We start from the raw sequence: 23044 nt of genomic DNA, 5'->3' as shown, positions 1-23044 counted from the left end.
AGCTGTCAGGTAGGCAGGGAGGGTTTCAGAAGAAATGTTGTTGGCTAATGTCTCACTAGGAAAAGAGCAAAATTGGGGTGTCAGTGGTATTCTGCTTCTGGAAGCAACACCGGAATGTGAAACCTAACAGAACAGTTGACTCACAGAACCCACCTCTTGCCTCCTTTCTCCAGACCATAGAATCAAATTGGCGGTGTGGACGGCACAACTTGCAGAGGATCCAGTGCCGCTCTGAAAATAGTAAAGGTGTCTACTGCTTGCAGTACGATGATGACAAGATCATCAGTGGCCTCCGAGACAACTCGATCAAGGCAAGTTACTGATTCTGTGTTATTTTAGAGTGGTGCTCAGGGTTGAAGTGCTGGTGTGGGGTGGCCTCTGCTGCTGTGTATGGATAGATTTCTGTCTGTTCTCAGTGCCAGCAGCTCTCCTGCCATTCAAAAGCACCAGAGACGGCATCTCCTGGTCTCATCTCACTCGTCCCTGCCTGTGAATGAGCACATTCACATTTGATGCTGTTTACGATTACGATCTCCTCAGAGTCCCTTGTTCCGCCCCCAGAGCGGAACCCCTTTCACACCCCCATGCTCAGGAATCCAGTGGTCTTCCCGTCTGTCTTCATTCATATATATATATAAGAAAGGATTCTTTCTTCCTGCCCTCCCTCCCTCTGTCTCTCCGCCCCTCCCTCCCTTTAGCATTTCCTATCAGTGCATCTACATAACACATAAGAAACTTTTGAAACTTGACTTCTTATACTCAGTACAGGTGCTTTTAATTTCATCCTCTTGCTTTGTTTAGTAATGCATTCAAAGTAGCATTCCATGATACTGGGTACATTGCAGTGTGCTAATCCATTTAGTTCTCGAGGTATTCATGCTGCTTGTGGCTTCTCAGGATTGTGAATGAAGCCTCTGGAAATACATGCATGCAGGGAACATAAGTGCATTTCACCTGTGTGAGTGAAAACCTGGAAACTGGATTGTGGGAACATAAGTACAGTTCACCTTTGTGAGTGTTCTCACCTGATTCTTAAGTGTTTAACTTTGTAATGAAATATTGTATTTTCTTATTAAGAACTCTTGATAATTTCTTTGGGGTTTTCAGGGAACAAACACTCCATTTTTAAAAAATTTTTTTGTTTTTTTTTTAAATATTTATTTATTTATTATGTATACAATATTCTTTCTGCGTGTATGCCTGAAGGCCAGAAGAGGGCACCAGACCTCATTACAGATGGTTGTGAGCCACGATGTGGTTGCTGGGAATTGAACTCAGGACCTTTGGAAGAGCAGGCAATGCTCTTAACCGCTGAGCCATCCCCCCAGCCCCTAAAAAAAAAAAAGTTTTGAAGCTATCAGGGTTTTGCATTTTGAGATGATCTTAGTAGAGGTTGTCACATTATTTACCAGAGAGTGAGCTGACTCTTCCCAGGTTTTATTAAAAAATCCCCTTTATCAAGCCGCTGACTGAATAAGTACAGTAGCTAAATGTTCACTTTAAGCAAAGCTTTGTGTCTGTTCTGGAAGCTCGTTGGTATTGCCCCAGTTGTTTTCCTCTTGTTATTTTCTGTCTGTTTGATACTCATCTTGTCCTAAACCCTGTGTGCATTCTTAGGATTCACAGTGCAGGGTGCACAAGAACCTTGGTGTAAAGTGTCTGGACTAATTGCTGTGATGGTTATCTTGCCTCAATAGATCTGGGATAAAACTAGTCTGGAATGTTTGAAAGTGCTAACGGGACACACGGGCTCTGTCCTCTGCCTCCAGTATGACGAGCGAGTCATTGTAACTGGTTCTTCAGATTCAACGGTGAGGTGAGTGGTCTGGCTTCATTCTCTGATCTCAAAGATCTTTCCTGAGGAGACAGAGATGCATACCCTCTTCAGGAATTTTTGCATGCATGTACACATGCACGCACGCACGCACATACACACACACACACACACACACACCTCCATACATACACACATGCATATTTTTACTTGTTGTAAATCAAGACTCTTTTTGATGGAGACATGTTAAGCAATTAGTCCAGAAAGCTGAGATTTTATAAAGGTGTCCTCTTCCTTTTGCTGTGTTCTGCAGAGACGGCGATATGTTCTTCAATAAAATCAAACTGTTTATATCAGCTTGCCTCCTATTCTTAGGAGGCTATCCAAAGCAGGAGAAAAAGTCAGTTGTTCTTGGAGTGTGAAGGGTGCAGGAACTGAAAGAATAAGACAATTTGTAGACCCCTGGGAAAGTGAGGACTGAGAGCCAGAGATGATGCATTTGATTATGATATCTGCTTGAGTCCTCTTAGACATTGTCTTCATCTCTGTAGGTGTATTTAAAAACTGAGAGATTACATAATTTCCTTGGAGTCACATAACCAGTACATGTTTAAACCTTGAGTTTAGGTCACTCATAACTTTATTTATAGCCTTTACAATGGTGGAAGCTTCAGTTTTTAGTTGCCACTCCAGGGCAGAGTAGAAAAGACATTACAGAAGGGAGCAGTGACTGGTAGTTGGGTATCATGACTAAAATGGGAACATTACTGAGATGTGCTCCTAGGCTCCTGGGAAAGCACACTTCCCTGTACCTGATATGCAGCGGGTGACAGTCCAGCAGAAAAAAGGGCATCATCGTGTAGTGAAGTCCGAGAGGGACTGAGGGTTTGGAGGGAATGAGGAACAGAAAGGAGCAGAGCAGTTCATCTCAGCCGACTCAGAGGCTTGGATAGGATTGCGTATCCACAGGCATTTGGAGGAGACAGGGTAGCTGTCAGTCGATCCCTGGCTTCTGTGATAGTCCCTTTCCGCTACTTGTCTCATGTTACACTGTCAGACTCTGCTTAACCCTGCCCACAGTACAGCTACTCTCCATGCCCTCATTTGGCCTTTAGGCTGCTGCTTTGTCACAAAACACTGCTCAGCCTTCAAGGTCATCTTCTGCTTCATGTCAGTGTATCCCTTAGGATGTTGGCACTCATTGCATGTCTCAAGTGTCAGATAAATCAGATAAAAATTACTTTGAAATGCCCCAGCTTAGTTTGCAAATAATAAGCAATAGGTTCCTTAACATGCCAGAGGCCAATGAAAACCTTTAGCTTGGGATTACCCTGGGCTCCTCGTTTGTCAAACTCCTCTTGTCTCAAAGTCACTAAAAGCCTACTGGCTTGAGAAATCATCTTTGTCACCTGTGCAAACCTGAAGACATCCCTCAGTTAATTACACTGAGTGTGAGATAAACCTGAGCCCAGCCAGATTTAGCTTCCTTCCTAAAGGCATCTTAGCTGCTGTCAGCAGCAAGGAGGCCACTGCCCAGGCTCGGTTGCATACCGTGAGTATGCATGCTGTATGCTATGTCCTGGGTGTGGGGTTCTGCTGTTAGCAGTCTGGCAGAATACACTTGGGGCACAGGGCTTCTGCTGGTGGCGTGCACTTGGTGTGCACTAAGAGTGAAACTAAACCTAGGCTTCACCTTTCTCCGGCTCTCAGTACCACAACTTTCTGTTCTCTTCCAGAGTCTGGGATGTGAACACGGGGGAAGTTCTCAACACACTCATCCATCACAATGAAGCTGTACTGCACTTACGCTTCAGCAATGGACTGATGGTGACTTGTTCCAAGGACCGTTCCATTGCTGTATGGGACATGGCTTCTGCCACTGATATCACTTTACGCCGTGTCCTGGTTGGCCACCGTGCTGCTGTCAATGTAGTAGACTTTGATGATAAGTACATTGTGTCTGCCTCTGGAGACAGGACCATTAAAGTGAGTGTGTCTGCAGTGTTCGCCCTGACTCTTCCCATCTGTAAACAGCAGAGACTAGGCAGAGGTGGCTCCCCTGGGTGGCAAGGTCTAATCTTTGTGTACTCTCATGAGACCCTCCCTTTCATTTCACATGCTTCTGGAGCCACAGACAAGACAGGAAGAAAAAAGTCACTGGTCGCCAGTTTAATGAAATGACATTGCTGGTTTCTCTGTGCAGCCTTTGACAGTCCCAGAGCTCGCTCTGCAGACCAGCCTGGCCTCGAACTCGGAGATCCACCTGCCTCTGCCTCCCCAGTGCTGGGAGTAAAGGCGTGTGCCACTACCGCCTGGCTGTTAGTCACCTTTTTAAGGGACAGAGACTGAGCTGAGCATGCTGTATGTGTAGGAGTTTGACGTCATTCCCTCACTCACACCACCACCACCACAGCTCTTTATTAGGGTGAGCATCTGTTTCATACATAAAGCTCACACTGGTCCTGTGGAGCTTAGGTTTGGTTAATTCTTTTCCGAGAGCTTGCTATTGTATAGGCCCTGGTTAGATGCTAGGCAAAGAAGGATGAACAAGACATGTCCCTGTCTTCAAGAAGCTAAGCTGGGGGCTGGGACGGATGAAAGGCAAAATGTGGCCAGCTGTTGTAGACTAAGATGTATGGGAAATTCAGTTCTGATTCCCTTATCTGTGTTAACTTATTTAAAGTTTAGCTTTCACTGTGTGTGTGTGTGTGTGTGTGTGTGTGTGTGTGTGTGTGTACACTCATGATTAAATTGATTCATTAACAGTTTCATACCTTGTTTATACTGACCATTTTCACCCAGCTTTCCCACTTTCGTCTCTGTTCATTTTGTTCTTTGATCCGTTGAGTTTGACCAGTGTTGACTGGCGACTATGGGTTTAGAGTTGTCTTTTGGAGCCTAATGGGCTCAGAGGTGGGCGCACAGCTGCAGACAGTGACCCCCCTTTCTCAGAATCTATCAGTAGTCAGTAGTTCATCAGTAAGGCCTCATAAGATCCTTCCAGATTTCTTACATATTTATTAACAGCTTTATTGTCTATAATTTCCATAGCTGAAGATTTGCCTTTTCCAAATGTACTATTAGCGCATTTACATCTTTGTATAACATTTCCCCAGCCTAGTTTGTAAACACTTTTTCCTAAACACTAAATATGCAGGAGAGTCAACCACATGTTCCTGACATTCAGCATTCTACCCTCTGTTTCTGAATTTGCCTGTTCTAGACATTTCATGTAAATGGAATCTATACACTGTGGCCCTTTGTATCTGGCTTTCTCATGTAACACAGGGTTTAACCCAGACCAGTGCTTTGTTGTTTCTGATGGCCAAATATGTCTTCACTCTAAGCAAATGACACTTTGTTTCCCCCTTCTGTGCTGGTGCACTGTTGTTTGTTTCCCTTTGCTGGCAATATAAATGATGTTGCTGTAAATATTTGCCCATTCCTCTTTGCGCATTCTTTTAGTTCTCTTAATTGATTAACATCCCAGGGAACTGCCAAATGGTTTTTCAGTGTGACCGTCCCAAGTTATAGTCCTGCTATAAGGCTTTGTGCTGGTTTTAAGAACATTCTAGCCAGGTGTCAATGGCACACACCTTTAATCCCAGCACTCAGGAGGCAGAGGTAGGTGGATCTCTGTGAGTTCGAGGCCAGGAAGTTTTACAGAGCTAGTTCCAGGACAGTGTCAGCTAGGGCTTTTACCATGGAGAAAACTAAAACATGTGGTCTTGTATGTAGCTTGTGTACTGCAGGAGTATCTGCAGTTTGGCTTGCACTCTTTGGTGGCGAGTGGTGTCTTACTTATTGGCCACTATGTACCTGCTCTGGATAAATGTGTTTAAATCTTAAGCCCATTTAAAAATTTAGTTTTATTTTTCTGGTTGAGTTATAATTTTTTAAAAAGTTTTTTTTTATATACCTTGGAAATGAGCTCCTTCATCAGACAAGGTGAAAGAGCAAAATCATTTGTCTGATTACAAATAACTTTAATTTTGATGACATCAGTTTATTTTTTTTGTGTGTTGCGTGTGCTTTTGTTGTGATACCTAAGAAACCATTGCCCACACTAGAGATTTAGTCTTTTGTTCCTCCTCCCCGAGGGTTGTATAAATTTCGGCTCTTCCTTTTAGACCTTTGATCTATTTTGAATTAAATTTTTGTATATGGTATGGGCTTGGGGGGTCTAACTCCATTTGGAGGGGATGGGCATAGAAATACCAGCTCATTCCGTTGAGCTGCAAACGCAGCTGGCTCAGCAGCTCAGAAAACTCCAGCGACTGTGTCTTGTTTGGCTCATCGCATAGTAAGTGTGCCCGTGAGCATCTGCATGTTACAGCAGATTCACAAGAGGGGAGTATTTATATCATGTATGGAATATTAGGAGTCATGTGGCAAAGTATATGGTGCTACTCCAGAAACTGATGCGATGAGGAGGCTGTAGACGGTGAAGCTTTTGTATGTCAGTGATGAAGTGTGATGTGTGAGCTAGTGTGAGAACAGAATCTGACATAGACTTTCCTCCACACAAAATACCTGTGCCTTCTAGATGTTGTCTTTGTGAAAATGTCAAAGTTTAGAGACTCCTAAACTCCCCTGTATTTCATTCCAGTTTCATTACCCACAGCCAGGAAAGCTGGCCTGTTGAAGAGTCTTTTATTTTTTTTTTAACCTTGTCCTCGTGTTTTTGTCTCTTAGCATTGTTATTTGTTAGTGAGAGGGATGAGAACTCCCTTTTAAGGCCTGAATTTTTAGTCTCTGGCCTGTTGTAATTGTTTTGTTTTGAAAGCATATTTAGCAACTTTGTAGGTGGAGTGGATGGAACTACCTCCTGTTGGTCAGGATCTGAGTCCAACCTCTCCTGTATCAGTATCTAAAAATAAGGCGTATCTTTAGGGATGTTTTTTGGTTTATAATTATAATAATGTTGTTGGATTTTTATTTTTTTATACAGCTATGTCTACAGTTTTACGTTGTGAAAACCGAGGGCATATCTCGTCTATGAATTTTAAAAATTTTTTGTATTTGATGTTGTTGTACTCTTTTTGTCTTTTAAAATATCTTTAATTAACTGTATGGCCATTTGATTGTTTTTTGTCTTATATTTTTATATTTACAAATTTTACTCTCGATATTATAATCCCATTTTTGTTATCTAAGTGTATTTTACTTACGTATCCATTGATTTTTTTTTTTGTGGTTTTTTTTTTTTTTTGGTCATTTTTTTTGGGGGGGGGGGTGGATCAGCCTCACATTTTTCTCTATTTTTTGTCTGGTTTTTCTCGGAGTTTAGAAGACAGCATTTACGGTCTCTCTCATGTTGTCCCTTCTCCGGCTTTTTAATGGAGTTTGGTGGTCAGCAGCACTTTTTTTTTTTTTTTTTTTTTTTTTTGTAGTTTTTGTTCTTTGTCTGGCATTCATCTCAGAGTTTAGTGGTCAGCATCACGTTGTCTTTAATCTCGGGGATCAGTGGTACCCCACGTTGGGCGCCATTATGTTGAAGCCCGTGTTGCTCCAACACAGAAAATTATCTTCCCTAACTGGACTGGTACAGAGATGCAAGGAATAATCAGACACAACTTAACATGGTCATCATTGAAGGGCATCTCAGGATCTTTTCTCCTGACAGTCTCCTGATGATCTCCCGCGTTTATTATCCAAACAGCTTATATACCATCACATCAATTGAGCAGGGAAAATACATTAGGTTGTCTCCTAGGCAACTAGGTGAATGGCCTTTTGTCACGTCTGCATGTACCTGTTTGTTGAGTATGTTAGCTGTTACGTAGGCCTGAATTAGCATCTTATAAGATATCCGTCAAATTACAAAGGAAAGGAGCACCAAACATTCTGATCTTTGTTAGGCAGAGACAGTTTGTCTACAGAGCTATGTGACCACCTCAGATCAGGCCTCTGGCTTTTGTGCCATACAGCGATATGGGTCTACACTGTCCAGTTTCTACCTAGCCATTGTTAGCCAAGGAGAAAGTTTATGGCCAGTCATTTGGGATCATTCTTGGAGTGTGCCCCTGCTTCCACTATGCAGTCACACTGTCTTTAAGCTTGCCATCCTCCTGCCTCAGCCTCCTGAATGCTAGGATTGTAGGATGCATCTCCCTGCCCAGCTCTCTCTGAAGGTATCTTGTGGCAGGATTTGGTGTCTTCTAACAGCGCTGCTGTCTGTCCACAGGTGTGGAGCACGAGCACTTGTGAGTTTGTTCGCACTCTGAATGGGCATAAGCGGGGTATCGCTTGTTTGCAGTACAGAGACCGGCTAGTTGTTAGCGGATCATCAGATAACACCATCCGGTGCGTAAAAATTGGTATTGTTTATTTGTTTATTTATTACAAAACACCAATCAGTAGGAAACAAAACCGAAAGGGTCTCTTTCTCCAGAATTAGAACACATATGAATTTATATCCTATGTATCATGCAGAGGAGAAGGCTTGATGTGGCCAGTGTTTTGGTTTTCTAAGACACCGCACACCCAGCGAGTCTGAGTCGCATCCCTGATATCTAACACACACAAGCACCACTGAGCTCCGTCAAGATCTGGAGACAGACCACTGGGACTAGAGTCCCTGCCTCTGTGTGATCTCCCTGTCCTTCCTTGGTGGACATGCTTTCTTCCTTTTCTGCCCCAAGTTAATGTCTTGTCCAGGAAAGCTCTTCCGAAGCCACCAGGCTCTGTGGATTTATCAACTGAGGTGCCAAAAGAATTCCCAGGCACTTAGCATAATTGAAATAGCTTTGTTGAGTTGATTTTTTTAAAAGTCTTTTAAAAGTTTTAAATTACATAAAATATAACAGAAAGTGAGGTTTCTGCCTAAATTAGTGCTGAAAGCACAAATGTTAGGACTCGATTTAGCTATGTATATGTGATATGAGCAAGAAGTAAGATGAGAATATGGAATTCAAGGAGAAAGAAAAGTCTTACCTGTATGAAACAGGTGTACAGACTGGGGGAAGGCGTGAGTCACGTGGGAATTTGTTTCATAGATGACTGCTTCTTATTTAAGGCTATGGGATATTGAATGTGGTGCCTGTCTAAGAGTCCTAGAGGGGCACGAAGAATTGGTCCGATGCATCCGTTTTGATAACAAGAGGATTGTCAGCGGTGCCTATGATGGGTATGTGTTTAGTCTGCACATGCATGACTGTAGCCTTGTCAGGAACAAAACTGTTGTCTATTAATAAAAAACTCTATGCGTGCTGGACTCTGTGTGAGAACGATCTGTCATACCAGTGGGTCGGGTGAGGATGCCAGGCCCAGAAAGTTGAAGTAAATTTGCCTCAGTCACACCATAGCCAGGCACTTGAGTTCTAGCTTATATTCTAACTCTTGCCAGAAATAGAAAGAGTAGGGCCTGCTGATGGCTCAGTAGTTGAGGATGCTTGCTGCACAAGCCTGGCAACCTGAGTTCAACCCTGGAACTTCTGGTGAAGGAGAGCACTCACTCTACACCCGTGTGCGTGTGACTATGCATGCATGCACGTACACAAGGGAATTAAACGGCCTTAGTTATAAATAAACCAGGAACGCCACTACCCTCCCCTGCTTGAACTCAGTAATATAATTCCTCTTTTCTCTTTTGCTCTCAATGACAAATGGAGCCTATAAGCCCCAGTCCTGCATTATATATGCTTGGTCACTGGGCATTAGTGCTCATCTAAACATTTCATTTGGAGAAAGGCATTCTAGGAATCTCATACTCAGTTACCCAAGTAATGAATTTGGTGACATAGATATGTAGTTAGGAACCCAAAGTCCTCTGCCTGTTTATCTCCTTAACAGTAATATCCCTTTAAAGTTTCAGGAACTCTGGGAAGGTTTTCCCAAAATCAGGCACTCAAAATCTAAGTTCAGGAACTTAGAAACATCAGCATGTTGCTCACCGGGTTTGGTGGAGACTCAGGTGCACGCTGGCTTGTCATGGATATGTCCATGATGTAGACAATGTTAACTTTTGCATTAATCCCAGTCTCATTTTTCCCTTGTAGGAAGATTAAAGTCTGGGACTTGCAAGCTGCTCTTGACCCTCGGGCCCCAGCAAGCACGTTGTGTCTGCGTACCTTGGTGGTATGTGATTTGTTGGGATGGATGGGGTACCCAGGAAAGCTTGTAAGCTTGTGTCTTGTACCATGCTTTCAGGGAATCATGGGTAATTTTGACCAAGGAATATAGCATCTTTATTATAATAATAAAGGGTCCTCTGGAGGTGGGCAGGCACCCTCATGTAGCTTGGCGGAGTCTTCAGTGTACAGCTGTGTTGCATTTTATATTTTACTTTGTTATTTTGTTTGGTTTGGTTTGGTTTTTCAAGACAGGGTTTCTCTGTATCTTTGGAGCCTGTCCTGAACTTGCTCTGTGGACCAGGCTGGCATCAAACTCACAGAGATCTGCCTGTCTCTGCCTCCCAAGTGCTGGAATTAAAAGTATGTGCCACCACTGCCCGGCCATGTGTTACATTTTATTATTACACATTTGTGTACTGCTAAGGTAGAATTTATCATCACCCTGTGTTACATGGATTATTGTTTTGCCACATAGGAACACTTTAGTTTTTAAAGTTTATTTTGAATTAATAAATAATTGTGTATTGTTAAAGTATATAGTTTGATATTTTGGCCTATTAATGATGAGTTCATCAATTTTAATTTCTTTGTGGCAGAAATACTAAAAATCTGCTTTTAAACCAAGTGTGGTAGCTCAGACCTGTAATCTCAGCTCATGGGAGGTAGAGGCAGGAGGATCAGGAGTCATCCTTGGCTACAGAGTGAGTTTGAGGCCAGCCTGGGATACATAAGACTCTGTCTCCCACCTGCAAAAACAAAAACAAACAAAAAAAGCAAAGCGACTTTTCATAAATTCTGCAGTACACAACACTTTGCTTTTTGCTGTGGTCACACAGTACTTCAGTGGCTGATGAACAGGGGTTCTTGCACTCTAACCGAAACTTTGGACCCTTTGACAGTGATGGGCTTTCTGTGAAAATGTTGTGACTGTTTTGCTTACTTGAGTGTGCATTCACCTTGTGTGCCTATTGGATCCCAGGAACTAGAGTTATGGAGCTTGTGGGAACTGAGTCTGGGTCCTCTGTAAGAGCAACTACTACTGAGCATTTGCTCCAGCTCCAGCAATAGTGTTTGCATTTTCTTACTTCCTGCATGGACTAGAACTGCCGTGTGGGCCACTCTTGCTTTCACCTTGAGTGTTGATGTCTGCTGTAGTTTAACATAGATGTTCTTAGTTATGGTTAAAAAGATACACACACACACACACACACACACACACACACACACACACACAGATATAGATATAGTGTCTGGGTGGTGGTGGTACATGTCTTTAATCCCAGCACCCAGGAGGCAGAGGCAGGCGATCTCTGTGAGTTTGAGGCCATTTGGTCTACAAAGCAAGTTCTAAGCCAGCTAGGGCTGTTACACAGAGAAAACCTATCTTGAACCAACCCCCCCCCCCCAAAAAAAAATTATAGCAACTTCACCCTTCTGATTCCGATTTACAGTGTATTCCGAGTGGATAACTCTGATGGCCTTTGAGGTGATCACGTAGCTTCTGGTCATAATGTAAGGCATAATGTTTATAATTTAAAAAGAAAAGAAAAGTCTAGAAGGCAAAGCAGAGCTTTTTCTCAGAAAGGGCACAACTCGGGTACATGCTGGCTTTTTACTGGAGTTGGATCCTGGCTCCAGGGGTGGGGCTGTAAGGACGGCACTGCTCACCAAGCTGCTCTTTTGCAGGAACACTCTGGACGTGTGTTTCGGCTGCAGTTTGATGAGTTTCAGATCATCAGCAGTTCTCACGATGACACTATTTTGATTTGGGATTTCTTAAACGTGCCTCCCAGTGCCCAGAATGAGACACGCTCTCCCTCTAGAACCTACACCTACATCTCCAGATAGCGGTCTGCACTTTGGCCCAATCTGGTGAGTGTGCTGAGACCCTAACCTTACCTGGGCTCTTCAAGGCCTTGCTCGTGGGCTTTCCCTTCCTTCTGGGAATTCCCTGGTGATGTGAACAGCCTCTTCTGGACCTAGCAGGTGAGATCCGGGTGGTCCCACGATAGAGCCCTGCACACCTTGGGCTTTCCCATCTGCGTTAGCAGGTGAGAGATGTGGTTGCTCTCTTAAAAACTGGCTGCCTAAGCGATTTCCAAAATGCTCATGGCCATTATGCACCAGGACAACTTCAGCTTTGATTTTTGATTTTTGAGAGCAGGAATCAAACCTTTTTTTCCTAGTCCCTTGGTTCTGTGACAGAGACAGGTGCTCGTGCACACACAAGGACAATCCAGATTCCTCTTCTTCCCACCACCACAGTCCACTCTTCATTGCTATCTCCGAAAGGAACGATCACTGAAGTGTGCTGTGAGCCTTGAAAGCCGTCCTTCATGGCGAGGGTGGCAGGTGCTCTGGGAAGCAAGTCCTTTGCTCTAGTTACAGAGCCATTACACTGTTGGTGGCAGAATATGCTCACCAATACGCTTAGTTTAGAAGCACAAGGGATGGCCCACTTGCCCACATCCCAGATACCCGTAACTACTGAGAGCAGCATTCCCAACTTGAAGATTTGCCAGGGGCCACTGGATTCTGTGCAAATCACACTTTGTAGACTTAATACCTACTCATACTTCTGTGAATATGTGTGTATATCAAGACTTGTGGTTAAAATTCTCTTAATTTAAGAATATTACTTAATTCTTTGTAGCTTTTTACTAGTATTTTCTTTTTTAATAAAAAGTATAGAACATCCATGTATAAAATTGATACATTGTGGGCATGGAAAGATTGAGAACTCCTAATACCAAGTCACCCAAAGTCCCATCATTTCAGATATTCTTTAGTCAAGATTCTGAGTCCCATAAATGACTCTCAAGAAGTGCGCCTTGCTCAGGGCTAACACACTGTGAGCAAGCACTGAATTTACCTGTTGTATGCTTTGTTTCTTATGCCACTCCAGGCCAAAAATAGTTATTATATTTTAAGCACTTGAAAAATATCAAAAAGTCTTGTACAAATTATATATTAAAATTCCAGCCTCCATCAAGTCAGTTTGATTGGAGCACAGCTGCGCTCATTTGTCCACATTTACCGTGGCTGTGTCTGTGCTTCAGTGGCAGAATTGAATAGTTGGGACAAAGCTTACATAGCCTGTAACATGTCAGCCAAGCCCTGTGGAGCCCTGTAGGAATCAAGAATCTTACCAACAATGGCAGATCTGTGCTGCCTTGGACAGCTCACTTTGACCAGTAGTGCTGGTTGAGGGAACAGCTCTGATCCTAAATGACTGCCAGGAGTGCTGGGCTGGTGACACCTGATCTGAGAACCACTCACATGTTTACTGCCCCTGGTCTCCCATGTGTTAAAAACTGTGTCTGCCTAAACAGACATTTTCTCCCTCGCTACTTTTTCTTGGAAGATTCTTTATAAGTCCATTGAAAAATCCACCTGGCAGAATCTTGTATTCGTTGAGTGAAGTCTTCAGAGCGTGGCCTCCCTCCCTCCCTTTCTTTCTTGAGCCTGCCCTCTGTGTCCCTCCCATGTCCCGTCCAATTAATGTCTGTTCTCCTTTCTCCTCCAGGGTTTCCTGATCTTGAACTACTGGCTACATGGCTACCACATGCCTAAGGGAGTTCGTCCACAGCTGAATTCTGGGGCTGGAATTGGATCTAGATGCTGGGTAGACACAAAGCAGCCCCACTCTTCACGCCCCAACATTTCCCACCGCCGCCCCCGGCTCTACTTGTAGAAGGACAGCTCAGCTTACCACCTGCAAGTAGAGCAGCAGCTCATGTCCCTCCCTTCAGTGAAGAACCCAACGCTTCCGATGCACATGTTCACGTGAAGGACACATGGCCTGTTCTTCAGAAGCAGAGCGACCGTCCGGAGAAGACTTGCCTCTAAGTTACATCGCTTTGCACCTTGGTTTGGTACTAAAGTCAGCATTGCATTCTTGGTGAATGTTGGGTGTTCAGGGCTTTCCTCTCCAGCAGCAGCAGCAGCTTCTCCTTAGACCTTCAGGCCACTGTATTCTGACGTGCATAGGAATGTGTCGGACAATGGACAGCTCTGGATTATTTTAGTATTTTTGGATTTCACTTCCTTTCTGTACCAGTTTCTTTTAATTTAAAGAATAAGTGAGTTATATTACCTCTCCACAGGTAATATAACTGTTTTCTTTTATTAACTGTTCTCTGTTCCCTCATCATTTCTTGGTATTTGGTAGAGTAACACCTTTATCCACGTGCTTGCCTCCTAATTTAAGATACTGTCCCGCATGTAGATATAATGTACATAACAATGAAGCTCAAGGTTGCTGTGCTGGGCCTGCAGCAGAGACACTACTGTGGAGTGTGTCGCACTAGCGCAGGTGGGCGGGACCCTGCTCCAGGGTTGCTGTGATCCTAGAACTGTCCTGCAGTATTCACTCGCCCCCGTTTGTCGCGTCTGTGTGCCATGCTTTCCCATGGGACTGCAGGAGTCTAACACGATGTTGCTCGTTCTGTGGCATCTGCAGTGGGCGGGTGTCTGTGCAGTCTCCATGTCACTCTTCCTCATGTGCACCCTCCTGAGAGCTGGGGGTCACGTCATCATGGTGATCCTTGGCTTTTCTGTCCAGCATCCTCCTCTGTGGCAGTAACCCTAAGACAGGGAGAAGGCAGCCCCGTTGACGGGGCTCCTGGCTTGGGGCTCCCTGCACTCTGCAAGGTGTTGGAGGCTGCTGAGTTAGAGCCTGCAGAGCAGGTCAGCCGCTCAGAGCCCACACTGAGGTCAAGGCGCTCTTTGTGGAGCACAGCCTCAGGCCCCGCCAGCTCTGTTGTCAGTCATCACTTCAGCCCTCAAAGCTCCGGCGTGAGAGACACACAGGACATTGGTTGACATGATTTCCCTCTTTCAAAATTAGGTTTTGATTTGCCCCTCACCATTGTTTCCAAAGATCAAGGAATGTCAGTTCCCTTTAAAGGACCAACCAGCCTCCCTGTGAATGGAGCCTCTTCCCATGGAAGCACACTCTAGGAGAGAGAAGGCTCTGGGCTCCACTTGTCCTGGCATTGTGACAGCTGTGGGCTCTGTGTGTTGGTGATTTGTTTACTGGGTTGGCGATGCTTTTTAGATGTTGGTTTCTTTTCTTTCTTTTTTTTCCTTGTTTGTTTTGGTACATCGTTCCTCACATGCTTCTACATTTGTTTCTGAGAGGTGGGGCCCCTGTCCATAAGGGGAGGCGTGGGGACACCGCCTCACAGCTCCTCGTCCGTTTGACAGGAGTGCCCAGGGGAGAGGAAGACGGGAGGAAGTGAGTTCTGGACAATTGGACTTTTCTGTTGTTTTTGCATGTTAAATATAGAAGTTCCTGTCGATCCTTGGGAGATCATGGCCTTCAAATATGCACACGACCTTTGAATTGTGCCTACTAAATTATAGCAGGGGACTTGGGTACCCAAGGAATTCCAATTTCTGGGATTACGGTAGTAATTCCCAGTTGTACTCTGGACTTTATTTTGCTAACCGTAATTGAGCAACTGTAAATTACTGCTATATTAATGTGTTAAAGCACTGGGGTAGTCTAATTCTAACTGGTAATTAATTATGTTTGCCAATTATCTGTTTGAAATAAATATGTGTCTGAACAGCTATTGAAACTGTTAAATTGTACAGATATTATCATGACGGCTTTGTACTGTGGAATGTGCTTAATAAAAAAAGTTTGACCTTTGTCCAGTAAATTGCTAAGTAATGTCAGTAAATCAAGATGAGTATTATGCCGTACACCTGACCTGGCTTCATGGCGATTGTTACTTCAGCTACTAATTCAAAGCCAATACTCTCAATAAAGTGTTGCAGTACTCCACTGTTCTGTTACATTTTTCAGAAAAACAGTTTTGAAAAATAGTCAGGAATTAAGTGACCTACCTAAAGGTGGATTTTCAAGGTTGTCTGGTCTGTAAGGTGAAGCTGAAGGTGGTGTTTCTGGCCTGTGGAATTCTTCACCTTCTGCTCTGCTTCAAGAGCTGAAGGCCCCTCGCCAGCAGATGGGCATTGCGGGTCTGCTTCATTTTTTCATGAGATCTGTGAAGTAGGAAGTGGCCCCAAGTACTTCCAGGTGAGAGGATCCTTCCTCTTGAAATGGTAGGAGCGATGGGGCTACAGGTGCAGGACGTGAGCAGGCGTGAGAGTGGGCTTTCCGAATGAAACAGAAGAGCATTTGGATGACCTTATCCCAACTAATTTACAACCCGAAGAGTAGAGCGTGCTGCTTCCCCCACGTCTCTCCCTGCCCTTTCCCCCTCTGTGGTGATCACCCATGACATTCTTGTTCAGTGGCTTAGTGTTTGGTTATAAGGATATATCTTTTTGCCAGTTGAATTGAAAGTGGAGATTGGCTTGTTTCTTGCCCAACTGTTAAATACAAGTAAGCTGTTCCCTATGGTTTGGGCTAGTTCTTAGGAACAGCAAGGGATAAACTCTCAGTGTGGTTTGGGGGTGGGATGGGAGGGTGGAATAGCAGCTTGGATCTTGTACTGGATAGTTTTATGTCAACTTGACACAAGTTAAAGTCATCTGAGAGGGGGAACATCAATTAAGAACATGCCTCCCTAAGATCGGGCTGCAGGCAAGCCTGTAGGGCATTTTCTTGATTAGTGATTGATAGGGGAGGACCCAGCCCACTGCGGGGGGTGGGGGGGGTGGTCCTGGGGTCTTTAAGAAGGCACTCCCAGCAAGCCATAAGCAGCACTCCTCCACAGCTTCTGCACCAGCTCCTGCCTCCAGGATCCTGCCTGTGTGTGAGTTCCTGTCCTGACTTCCCTCAATGATGAACAGCAATGCGGAAGTGTAAGTAGAATAAACTCTTTCCCAACCTAGGTTTTGGCCATGATTTTTATTTGCAGCAGGAGAAACCCTAACTAAGACAGATCCTGGTCTCTTTTTCTCCCAGAGCTGGTAAAGACTCCCTTCCTCCCCGCTTTCAGCCTTCTTCCTGTGCTGGGGTTTGAGGGTCTCGTACCTCTCAACTGCCATCAGAGACGAGCTGCCCTGCCATTCCAGCCTGGTTGTCTTCTAAATAGTAAAGATTCCCACCAGCCATTTGGCTCATGATCCTTCTCCCTCTTAGCTGCCTGGCTTTTCTGCTTGGGGTCTTTGCTGCCTGTCAGGAAGGTACAAGGCAAACCCAGATGACTCCAGGAATGCAGACCCAGTGATGCCAGAGCTGGTTTCAGGGTAACCCGGAAATCTAGATCATCTCTCCCAACTTCCAGAAGCACTTATTTTTTAAGGTGTATTTCATATGGTCATACAGTGATGGCGCACACCTTTAATCCCAGTACTCAGGAAGCAGAGGCAGGCACATCTCTGAGTTTGAGGCCAGCCTGGTCTACAAAGTGAGTTCCAAGGCAGCCAGAACTGTTACACAGAGAAACCCTGTCTTAGGGGGGAAAAATCTCTTTTTATTTTGTATGTGAGCATTTTGTCTGTCTTGGTTTCTGTCACCGTGGTAAAACACGATCAAAAGCAACTTGGGGGAAGGGCTTAGGCCCGGAGGCAGGAAGTGAAACCATAGCTGTGGGGACTGCTGCTTGCTAGCTTGCCCCTGCTGGCTTGTTCAGTTTATTTTCTTCTACCAGGACCATCAGCCTATGATGTCCCTGCTCACAGCCCTAGAGGCTTGCCTTGTAGTCAGGTAATATGGAGTGGAGATACTTTCCCAACTGAGGTTCCCTCCTTTCAGATGACTAGCCAGCACTGCCTGCCTGTATGTAGGTCTGTGCACCAAGTTATGCAGTGCCTGCAGCGGCCAGAGAGGGCGCTGGGTCCCCTTCAACCGGAGTTGCAGACAGTTGTGAGCTACGTTTGGGTGCTGAGAACTAGGCCATCTCTCCAGTTTCTGGCAATTTTGTTTTCTTTTTAAAGCCAGCTTCTTCAGCTTGTGTCTCTGAACTACTGGGATGGTAAGCTGTGTCAGTGAAGGGCTGTGGAGCTTACAGAGGAAAGGGGCAAGATAGATTATAGATCTTGTAGCATCTTGTACAGTCACTCAACATGTTTGTAACGAGGTAGTTAACAAAAGACTAGAGCAGGAAGGAGTCCAGAACCGGATTATAGTTTCCCATTGCTGGACTAGGGTTCCCCTTAAAGCAGGGCAGGGTTTAGGTGTGGGGTTGGCTTGGTCTTTACCAGGAGGCTAGCTTTTCTTTGCAGAGCTCCAAAGTCTCCAGACTCCTACAGGCTCCTTGCATTAAGCTGCCTCTTACCCAGTGGGTACCCCGCTATCATGGAACATATGGCTGGCTCTTTTTGGGTACCAGCATCTGCCTGAGGAAAGGGCAGTGGGCCCTTGAAAACTCTGTTTTTGGAATGGCCTCTGTAGCCTAAGCTGTCCTTGTGCTCACAGTAATCCTCCTGCCTCTGTTCCCAAGTACTGGAATCATAGTTGTGCCTCACAGTGCCCCACATGAGCCTCTGATGATCTAGCTCACAGATCCCAGAGCACGGCTGCGTAGGCGTAGCTGTGAGAAAGTGGCAGGGCAGGCAGGCATAGCTTTGCCCTGGTGGATTCTCAGCTGCGAGAGTTGAGCAGATGGAATCGCACTGCTCCTGGCTTTCTACTTCCCCACTTGCCTCCAGACCCCTCCAGACCCCTCCAGACCCTCCAGGAACGGTTTGGCTTTGTCACTAGTCTGAAACTTCTTCCTGGGCTGGCCTGGGAGAAGCCAGGACTTACAAGACCAGGGTTAGGGTCTTAGGAACATCCCAGCCTAGTGTTCTGGGGAAGTCCTCCCTCCCATCCTCAATACCCTTGGTACCAGTTGGCTTCTCTTGCAGGCTGCATCCTGCAAGGGCTACTCGTCTAGCAGCTGGCAGAGGAAAGGGCAGCTTTGGGCCCAGAGCCTTCGCCTAAGAGTGGAGCTCTGCCATCTATGTACAGGGAGGCCAGCAAGCAAGGACATTCATTGCTTAGAACCCGGGCTTTCGTGACTAGGAAACAGGTTGTTTAGAGGACTGGAGGGACTGAGTGCTATCACTTAAAAATGACTCCTAGTAGCTCTGTCGGTGGCACTTAAATAGCTGAGAGTATGCTCAGGGCAGAGCAGTGTCTGGGATGGCATGGGAGGGGACAAACACAGGTGCTCATGCCAGCCTAAGACTGCCCACCCCCACAGTGCAGCCCTGAGTTTGCAAGCAGGGTCTAGGCTGTACATTATGCCCTCCGTGGGAAAGATGGGGTAGTGCTGTTAGGCACAGCTGGCGTCTGTAGGTGGCCCTTGCTTCTCTATCCATGCTCTGTGGGTGCCATGATGCCAGCAGAGCCCTACCCACACCTCCGCCCCTTACAGAGGGACCAGGCTTCAGGCTGTGTGGTTCCTTCATGCTGACGGACCCTCTGCTCATCTCTTCCTCCCTCCCTTCCACATCCTTGGCATGTGTTTTGTTGTAGTATTTGTTTTGTTTTGAGACAGGGTCTCGATGTATAGACTTGGCTGGCCTTGAACTTGTAGAGATTAGCATGCCTCTGCCCTCTGAGTGCTGAAATTATAAAGCATGCACCACCCCACCTGGCTTCTGGCATGCAATATTGTGTGTGATGTGCCTGGGTCAACACTCCAAGTGTGATTGAGTGCAAGGGGCAGGGTGCTCAGGCTCTGTCCTGGGCTAGTGAGCTGGGTGTCACCTGTCCCAATTCAGGAGAAGGATGCTGAGGTCTGGAGTAGGGAAAACATAGGAGGTGGCAGGGGTTGGGTAAGGTAGGGTGAGGGCTTGCCTGTGGTGGGGAGGTAGAGCAGGTAAAAAGACTCCCTTCCATATTGGGTGCATGTCTTTCGTATCCCATTAAGTGGCGCTGTAACAGAAAGGGGACACAGTCTCATGCTCTCATTCCATAAGAAGTAGTCCCCTGTACCTGCTCCAGTGCGCCAAAACACATGAATGACAAGCTAAATTAAGATGAGTAAGAGCTCTGAGCAGATCATGCCGCAGGGGTTGGAGAAGGTTTGGGACGCCTGAGCAAGACCTCAATGGTAAGGAGTCAGATGCTTGCTAAGTCAAGAAGAGATGTTCCTGATGAGGCTATGGAGGTGCGAAGACCCTGAGGTAGGGAAGCCCTGGAGTGGGCATCCAGTTCCCTGGAAAGGGGAACGAAGATGTGGGGAAGGTGTGTGTGGACAGGTAATGCTTTTGAGTCTGAATAGTGGAGGTGTTCAGAGAGGTACTGACTGGAAAGCTGCCTAGAAAAGGGGCTTCTGGCTGCTCCTGAGTCTGGAGGAACACGGGGGTTGAGGAGAAAGGAAGGTGAGCCGTAGTCCAGACAGAACCAGAAAGCAGGCGTCTCCCTGGGAGCAGCGGCTGTCTGCTGCTCACACACTGGACACCTAATCTGGCCTCACACTCCTTCCAGGACTCCTGGATCCCATGGCAGCCTCCAGCCTCTCCCTGGCTCCTGCTTGCTGGCTCCCTCCTTGGGAACGTTCCTGAGGCCCATCTGCACAAACAGCCCAGGGCCAGGTCTGCACCTCAGGAACAGGAGATAAAAGGGGCCGTGGGGACTGTTCCACCAAAGGCAAAAGCAGTCTGTAGAATGGGCTGTGAGGTTTTGTTTCAGGAAATTTCATCATGTCTCCAAGAAGGGGGGGTGGAGGGGGAGTGGAGGAAAAATGGAGGGAGAGGGAGAGAGAGAAAGAGGGTAGAAGGGGGGATTGGTCCCAGACTTCCTTGCCCCTTTTCATGTTGGTAACACAGGTGGCCTGGGTCAGCCTCGGGTCAGCGACAGTCGGCTCTTTAGCGCCCTTCTGTGAATACCTCATTTCTGTAATAGTTTTTCCTTTAAAAACAGCTCTGCCTTCTTTGGCAGGTGGTGACATTCCATTAGCATATGGAATATTTTTTCAAAACACATCCAAAAGTGTGTCTCTTATGGAAGAGCCAGGGTAAAAGCATGTGCAGTCTTGAAAAGTGTATTGGAGCCACTTGGCACGGAATGGAAAGGCCGGCCACACTACCCCTGCCCGAGCACCATCATCTCTGCTCCTCACCTGAACCAAGACGTCTGTCCCTGAGGATAGCCTGGCAGCTCTGCAAGGCAGGCATGGCCACGGGGCAATGCTAGAAAGGTGGTTGGAGGACAAAGAGCATAGCCAGCGCCTGGCAGCATCGCCTATGCGGCCTCAGGGTAGTGACATGCACAGGTCAGCCTGGCGTGCTGGGAGTAGCTGTGCTGTTGCCTTTCCACTGGAACTAACTCATCTGCCACACAAGACCGGCCCATCTCTTGACACCCAAATGAGATCAGGCCACTTCCCTGCCAAGACATCGGAGGCTACCACTGTCCTCAATCTCACAAAAACTCTGCTGTGGCTGTAGGGCTCTCACTCCTGCTCTTATGGATCAGATTTCTCTGCCCTACATACCAGCTGGAGGCGTGTTCTCCATCTCTGTTCCTGCCTCAGGACCTTTGCACGTACTGCCCCTCTCTCTGCCTAGCACCCGTTTCTCAGCATGTGCGTGGCTGTGTGCATGGCTGTGTGCATGGCTGCTTCCTTTTCATTTAGATCTCAGCTAAAAAAGCCTTCTCTTTAGAGAGGATCCTTAGAGCAGGTAATTCATGAGTCTAGCACTGTCCATAGTGCTACAGAGATACCTCCAGAAGGTCACATAAACAGTCTATGCCGCCGTCTAGCAATTCTGTATTTGCATACAAGTCTTACTATATATGTTGCCTTGAGGTTGTCTCTAGGCTGTTTGAACTTGCTGCTAGGATGCTGGCTCAGGGTCGGAGTTCACGGTGTTCTCAGGCAGAGAGTCTGTCCTGTTGTGGGACAATCATTGCTGGATGCTCAGGAAGGAGGGGACTAGTGGGAAAAGAGCTCCTTGATCCAAGCTCTTTTGGCAAATGGGACTTACGAGTCCTCCGTGCCCGAGAACTTTGAGGCTTAGAGAGGTGGTAAGGCAGGGAAGGCAGAAAGGATGAAAAGTGAAATGTTTTATAGTCTCAGGCATTTGGATGATCTGATCACGAGGATTGATGATGGTATGGTGACCGTGGGAATGATGGTGATGGTCATGTGATAATGGTATGATTGAGAGAGGCCATGATGGAGATTGTGGTGATTATTGTGGTGTGGTAGTGATGATAGTAGTGATGGTGGTGGTGGTGGTGATGACAGTGATAAAGGTCATCATGGTTTCAGTGTAAAGCACCCCATCCCCCACCCCGTCCCCTGTGTTTGAACACTTGATTCCTAGCTGGTGGTATTTGAGAAGGCTGTGGCACCTTCTGGCTGTGGCCTAGCTAGTGGATGTGGGGTTGTATGAATAGGCTTTCAGGAGTATAGGCTGACTCCACTTCTGGTCTTTCTCTGTTTCCTGATCTGCCAAGATATAACAAGCCATGCCACAGGATGTCATTGCCATGGATGGGCCCCAGCTGCTATGCCTCCCCTGCCATGATGCACTGTATCCCTTATAAACAAACAAACTTGCCCCCTTAATCCTTTCCCCATGAAATGAAAGGCTGTGGATTCCTTCTAGATTAAGGGAGCTTATATTTGACTGGGGGAGACCTCCTGAGTATCTGGCTACAGACAAAGGGGAGGAAGCCAGGTGACATGTTCCCATCTCTTGATGGAACCAGCTCTGAGATGAGATGAGACATGTTGGGATAACTCTTGTTGGCTACAGAGTTCTTATGACTTATTATTGCATGCTATCCTTTCATATGATATGGATAGAGATTTATATTACAGTTTGATTATACAGTGCAAACAGACTTATGAGGTTGACAGATGCCTTTACCTTCTCAAACACAGAACAAGAAAAATCATCCTCAACTGACCTGTGCAACTGCACATTCCACACTTGTGTTAATGCAGATAGTGTGGTATCTTTGAAAGTTTGTGTTTTCAGAACAAGGGGGCCAATGAAAACAAGTGGCTTAGGTGATCCAGCATCTCAGTTTCCTCAGAGTTCTGCATCCAAACAGCTTCACGGCTGCTTCCTGAGATGGTTTGCCCTCACAGACTACTCCAGCCTTACTTCAGATATGCCTTACATTTTCCCATTGCAAAGAGACTGGACAACAAATAATACAGTTAACTCTCCCAGGACTTGACCATTGTCCCAATCTTCCTAGGGCCTCTTGAAGGATGCCAGCATCCCCAGACAACAGGAAGCAGTCTAGAGAACATGACACCCAAATTCCTAAGAGGTGAGATAGATAGCTTTTGGTCATTCGGTGGGTTATAGATGTTTGTTATCATTT

The 23044-nt window shown here is 46.0% G+C and overlaps 1 protein-coding gene across 6 annotated transcripts in view; it reads left to right on the top strand.

Annotated features, from left to right (window-relative positions):
- The window catches only part of Fbxw11 (F-box and WD repeat domain containing 11), a 106871-nt gene extending 91228 nt beyond the window's left edge, over positions 1–15643 (top strand). For all 6 annotated transcript variants that reach the window (XM_038326140.1, XM_038326141.1, XM_038326144.1 and 3 more), the window contains 8 exons: positions 174–311; positions 1698–1816; positions 3511–3760; positions 7962–8080; positions 8793–8903; positions 9775–9853; positions 11536–11721; positions 13376–15643. In XM_038326140.1, coding sequence (XP_038182068.1) covers positions 174–311; positions 1698–1816; positions 3511–3760; positions 7962–8080; positions 8793–8903; positions 9775–9853; positions 11536–11697 — 978 coding nt within the window. In that variant the 3' untranslated portion in view covers positions 11698–11721; positions 13376–15643. The remainder of the gene's footprint in view (positions 1–173; positions 312–1697; positions 1817–3510; positions 3761–7961; positions 8081–8792; positions 8904–9774; positions 9854–11535; positions 11722–13375) is intronic.
- The last annotated feature ends 7401 nt before the right edge of the window (positions 15644–23044 follow it).

Source organism: Arvicola amphibius, chromosome 4 (assembly GCF_903992535.2).
Source record: "Arvicola amphibius chromosome 4, mArvAmp1.2, whole genome shotgun sequence".
In the NCBI taxonomy this organism is placed as follows: domain Eukaryota; kingdom Metazoa; phylum Chordata; class Mammalia; order Rodentia; family Cricetidae; genus Arvicola; species Arvicola amphibius.
The sequence above is the reverse complement of the archived record's forward strand: the minus strand, read 5'-3'. Positions and strand labels throughout refer to the sequence as shown.